This window comes from Gekko japonicus, unplaced genomic scaffold (genome assembly GCF_001447785.1).
Source record: "Gekko japonicus isolate JY-2015 unplaced genomic scaffold, Gekko_japonicus_V1.1 scaffold256, whole genome shotgun sequence".
NCBI classification, from domain to species: Eukaryota; Metazoa; Chordata; class Lepidosauria; order Squamata; family Gekkonidae; genus Gekko; species Gekko japonicus.
The window spans coordinates 839,167-845,166 of NW_015161412.1; the positions used below are offsets into that span (position 1 = coordinate 839,167).

Below are 6,000 nucleotides of genomic sequence, written 5' to 3' on the forward strand. Positions count from 1 at the left end.
AGAGTTGGACTTCCAACCGATATCTGGGTAATTGAAATCTCCCATGACCACCATGCCCCATCTCTTTGAGAACTTTGTAATCTGTTGTAGGAGTGTCTCATCCAAATCCGCAGCCTGGCTTGGTGGTCTATAGCAGACCTCCACCATGATATCAGTATTATTTCTTACTCCTTTTATTTTTATCCAGAGACTCTCAACCGGACTTTCGTGCTCAGATTCACATATTTCCTCACAATGAGAGACTAAGGTTGATTTGCCATGAAGAACCAGTCAAAGCCCTAAGGATACCACCATGTCTGTAGTCTGCCTGTAACTCTGCCATTGTTCTATCACTTCCCTTTCTTTTGCCCTAGCCTGTCTTGTCTGCTTGGCCCAGGAGGTGAGGGAAGTCCATTGCCAATTACCTGAAGGCTGCCAACAGCAGTGTTCAGTGTTATGCCTCCAACCAGGGCAGCTGTCCAAATGCTCAATTTCCCATGTAGATAGAATTAGCATACAAATGTAGATCTGGTAGGCAATCACTGATGCAAAAAAAACCCTTTGTATACTTGTGGTGTGTGCATAACAAGCATACGATGGGGAGAGTGTTGTGAAGAGGTTCTGATATATAGAAATACTCTGTTGTAGCAAAAATAACTTGGAACCGTAAGGGTTGCTTGCTTCACCCCTGAAAATTAGTTGTTTCTAATTTAGCATGGACTGAGAACATGCCTTTTTTGAGGGGGGAATCCTGGTAGCTTCCATTGAAGCTGAAGGCAGAGCATGTAATGAAAGGGAGCAGTCCAGAATGCCACCTTCTCCCTCCTTCTTCTCCTTCATGTGAAACAAAATCCACAAGAGCCTCTAAAAGCCTCACTGAGAGAAATTACAGATGTGTGAGAAAATTGCTATGCTTGAGCAACTCCTGTTGATTTCAAGACAGTTTGCACTTCAGAACTTTCTAATGAATTGTTTGCGTTAAGGTCAAATCTGTATCCCACTCGTCCATCTACAGTGGAACCCAAAACCTGCCCACTTCTAAAGTACCTTTGCTTCATTATGGGGCCACCTACCATTGACCTGTGTTTAGGGTTGCCAACCTTCAGGTGGGGCCTGGGGATCTCCTGGAATTACCACTGTCCTCTAGACTACGGAGACCAGTACTGCTGTAGAAAATGACTGTTTTGGCATTATGCCCTGCTGAGGTCCCTCCACTACCCTCCCCCCCCCCAGGCTTCACCCCCAAATCTCCAGGAATTTCCCAGCATGCAACCCTACCTGTGTTACACAACCCTAAGTATAAAAACTGCAGTGCCAGGGAAAAGACATGATATACTCTAGGTGCTTTGAAAAACCTTAAAATCAAACTGTTTTAGCTGCTAGTTCATCTGAGCTCCAAATGCCACTCTACTAACGGAGTTAAATGGCAACACCATTTATGCTACAATGTGAAATAAGTTCTTCTAGTGAATTACACTGGTGGAGTCTGGTTCCCCCTTTCCCCCAGTTTTGGGTTTGCTTAGAAAGTTTTGTTTTAGAAATACAAACTGAGAGAGAAACCAAATAGAACTGTTTGTATCTGGTGTTTTCTACAGGAAGCACAATAGTTTGAACTAAAGATCGGGGTATTGATTATACCTCCAGCATAATTTTGATTTGGTTATCCAGAATTTTTGAAAGACTATGCCTTAGGATAGTTGCTGCACAGGTGACTGAATGGGACAGCAGCTGCCTGTTTCAGACTAGAATAGGCCAGTGCCTCAGAGAAGACTTCAAGAGTTTAAAATCCTCAGTGACACTGAACATCTATTCTTCCTCTGTCTGATGCTAATATTGTATCATTCAGATGTAGATTCATTACTTAGCTGACATATTAGTAGAACTATATATGTTTTGCTTTTCTTCTTGTAATATCTCAGTAAAGTAAAGGCACCATTTTTCACAGTGCTATGAACCGGCTCAACTGAAGAAGTCTGGCCAATTCTTTTTCTTTATGCAGAGTCTTGTAATTTATGAATAAAATTTCCTCTGGGATTTCAGTTACCTATAGAAGCTCATGTAACAATTAGCCAACTGGGGGCTGTGATGACATGACTTCATCACAGTCATATATATTTCAGAGGGGTACCAAGGTACGTAGCTAAAACTGTAAACCAGGAGTCTTTTGCTTCGAAAAGAATCAGTATATGATTGGCTGAATGAGTAGCCCTGCACCCTGTTAGGGAGACCCCTTTTAGAATTTCAGGAGTATGTGAGGCAAAAATGAGAAGCTGGGAAATGACAGTTGAGGAGGGTTCTTGGCTAAAGCTGAAGAGAAGGGCACGATGAAGTCTAGGCAGTTTAAAACACAACCTCTAAACTGTTGAAAAATAGTATGTAACAGAAATGTACTCGAGATCTGTTCATCTAGACCAGTGATACCCACTACATGGTGCACAAGTGACATGTGGCTCTTTTGAAAGTTTATCACCAAGTGTGTAGAAATGTATCACTTTACAACATCTAAATACAGATAAAAGCATTAAGGTGCAAATTGAAGAAAGAAGCCAAAAGGAAAACCTCTGTGCTGTGTTTCTGCCACCTATTTAAGTTTCCTGAACCAAATATAAGACTGCATTTAGATGTTACCAACAAACCTCCAAGTCAGTTGAATTCCGGAGCAGAATCCCATCTTGTAAACTAGAAAGAAACCATATAATCTGTGAAAGCATCCAACTGGTGTGTGACACCAAACTGTAGTTTATGAAAGACTCTGTGGTTTGCAGTTCTGATTCTACAAGCAAGAGGACGAGAAAGAGAGATTGCTAGCTTAAGGACTGTTTGATCTTCTTCGTGGTTTCTGTGCAGGCCACACACCATGGGCCACACACGTCAAACCTCCGTCGGGAAGCCTAATAAGCTTTAGCGACAACTTTCCAAGTGCGGAGTCCTCCACAGTCTCATGTAGCATGCTCCATCTGAGCATGCTCAACAGCCCTGGCGGACTAGCTTAAGGACTGTTTGTTCTCATTGCAAACAAACTGAAGCTTGCATATGATACCTGAATGCTGTTTAATTCCGAAGCCAAAAGTTAGTATCCATTCACTCGCCTCTGAATCAGAATTACGACAGGACAAAGAGGTCATGTCAGTTACCCCCGATGGGCAATTTCTGACACACATGAATATATCCTTATAGGAAAGGTCCCTCTTTTTCAAAAGGATACTTTTGGAAGTGGAATTTTGCTTTGGTACTCTTGGCTGATTATTCCCAGGTGTGTCAAGTCACTGGAAAATTTGGCACGTGGAAATAAGGAACATTACTTTGAATCTGGCCCTTAATAATAGGAAGGGCCAGCTTCAAGCAAATGTTTCTGTTGGCTGGATATGTTGATTACTAAAAACAAATGGGTAGGAGAAGGAATATCTGTCATGAAAGGGATTTTCTTTAACAGTCATCAAATGAGAGACAATCCAATTTAACAGAAATCTGTGTTGTCAAAAGATAAAACATAACCTGGGAAGTGGCTGGTTGGATAACATTACCTTGGGATGTGGGTTTCAACCCCACCCTCAATCCCTCTCCTTTAAAATGTACAACGTTAACCAACTTTGACTTCGTTTTCTTCTATGTTTTATCTGATTGTGTCTCAAAGGCAAAATTACTCCTTCCTCTTTCACTTTATCCAGAAGGAAAACTTGAAAAAGTCAGATGGGTTCTGACATGGCCATTGATAGTCCTCCTTTTCTTCACCGTCCCAAACTGCAGCAAACCACGGTGGGAGAAATGTTTCATGGTGACCTTCATTTTATCTACTTTGTGGATTGCTTTGTTTTCTTACTTCATGGTGTGGTTGGTGAGTCACTTCACTTATTTATTTGTTTAAAATATTTATATGCCACCTCCCCACATTTGTTCAAGGCAGTTTCCAGTAAAACAGATACAATTAATATAAAATGAGCACAATAATCAGCTTTAAAAGAGCATAAAATATCATAATCATCAAACTAGCAGCATTAATGTATATTACAATGCAAGGATATTTGTCTTACTAAATGAAAAGCTCATTGTGTAATTCAGTTGCTGGGGGAAGGCAACGGTGAGAGTCAGTGATTCTTTCTCATTTCCTGATTCTGGTCTTCTGGGAGGCATCCAGTTGGCTGAGTGGGAACCCGTTGAGTGAGAAATATGTAAGAGATTCACGGACTTCTGGTTTGCATTTAAACACTGGCAAAAGATTCATATTCAGCTGGGAATTAAAAGTGTGCTCTATCTATCTATGTATGATTTTAGGGTTGCCAGGTCTTACCTGGCTGCTGGTGGGGGGGGGCTTCAGCCTGGGTTCCTGGATCTTATGGAGTGCACACGAAGCACGTGTGCTGCGATGATGTCACCAGGAAGTGACGTCATCACGCCGGGCACGTCTTCCCAGGAGGAAAAGTGGAATTAAAGCATACTAGGGTTACCCTGGTGGGCTTGTGAGCCAGGTCCTGGGCTGATGCTTAGTTGCCCCAGGATCAACGGGGACAGAGGGAAGTTCTAGTGGAGGAGCCTCAACTGCAGGCTCCGCAGAGACAAACTCTAGAACAGATGGGGCACCACGCAGGGATCTCCCTGAGTTTCCTGCTCTCCCCCAGGCCATGTGTCTGGCTCCCTAGGCTCCTCATCTGAGACTTCTGAACCGGAGTCCAGAGCCAGCTCTTTGGGGGTCATGGCTAGGCTTCCAAGTGGCAAAGGAATCTCTGTCCTGGTCAGGACACAAATGAGTGTCCTCCCAGAGTGCACACTTACTCCATTATCTTTCCTTTGCACACAAACAAAATTTGCTTGACCAAAGACAACAGTAATGCAAAATATGAGAGTGTATGTACACTATGAGCAATGAAGCCTTTTGTTGTGCTCCCTCTATCCACCTTGAAACCTAGGCTAGATTTGCACATTGGGTATTTCACTGTTGTTGTAATATTTCACCTTCTGGATTTTCTGGTGTGCATGATACTCAGGTGGTCAATAATTCTGATGGAACTATGATAGCACAGTATCCAGTGATGTGAACATCCAGCCCTTTTCTTAATTCCTGCTTTGTGCTTTCAGTTATCTCTGGTCAGCAGATGGAAAGTGTGTCAGTTGAAGGAGAAATGTGTACATGTTCAGGAAAGGAATAGTGCGATGAAAATGAGCCAGGCATAGCCTTAGTACCCACTGGTGCCTCATACATTGGTCCTTTCCACATTTGCCTGCTACTCTGGATGTTCTCAGTGTTCAAGCTGAGGTGGTTTAAATCCACGGCAAAACAGTATCTAAAAAACCCAGGGCAACAGTGGGCTGAAACCAGGCTGGCCACTGAAGGGAGGTAACATAATGCAGAATGGGAAAAAGATGGAATAAAAACAAGATTGAATTCAGTGTTAGTGAATTCAATTTTTGGAGGACACCACAGTGAATATGGATTAAAAGGAAAGTGCAGAAAGGGCCATTGTTTGGCAGTTCACATAGAAGAAGAAGAAGATTGGATTGGATTTATATCCCGCCCTTCACTACCCAAAGGTGTCTCAGAGCGGCTTACAAACTCCTTTCCCTTCCCCTCCCCACAACAGACACCCTGAGGTAGGTGGGGCTGAGAGAGCTCTTGACAGAAACTGCTCTTTTTCAAGAACAGCTCTTATCAGAACTACGGCTTGCCCAGGTCATCCAGCCAGGTGCAAGTGGAGGAGTGGGGAATCAAACCCAGGTCTCGCAGATTAGAGTCCACGCACTTAACCACTACACCAAACTGGCTCTACACCAAACTGCACAGTCCAATGGGAAATGCCTATGCAATTTCTCTTAAATGAATAGGAAACATGCAAGAAGTTTATACCACATCATTCTCTTCTCTGCAGTTACCATTGTTATCTGCAGGTGCTTTTCGTTTTTCACTTACGGTGAGTCAGATTGTAGATGCAATTTAGTTTCATTACTGAAATGCTGATGTTTATGCTCTTGATTCATTTTAACACCCACATGCTCAAGAAGTTAAAGTAAATCAAGAATCACAATTTG

At 42.7% G+C, this 6,000-nt stretch overlaps 1 protein-coding gene across 1 annotated transcript in view; it reads left to right on the forward strand.

Moving 5' to 3' along the window:
- SLC24A4 (solute carrier family 24 (sodium/potassium/calcium exchanger), member 4) overlaps positions 1 to 6,000 on the forward strand; it is a 172,513-nt gene that overhangs the window by 162,122 nt on the left and 4,391 nt on the right. Inside the window, exon 14 of the mRNA XM_015427138.1 lies at positions 3,614 to 3,814. Coding sequence (XP_015282624.1) covers positions 3,614 to 3,814 — 201 coding nt within the window. The remainder of the gene's footprint in view (positions 1 to 3,613; positions 3,815 to 6,000) is intronic.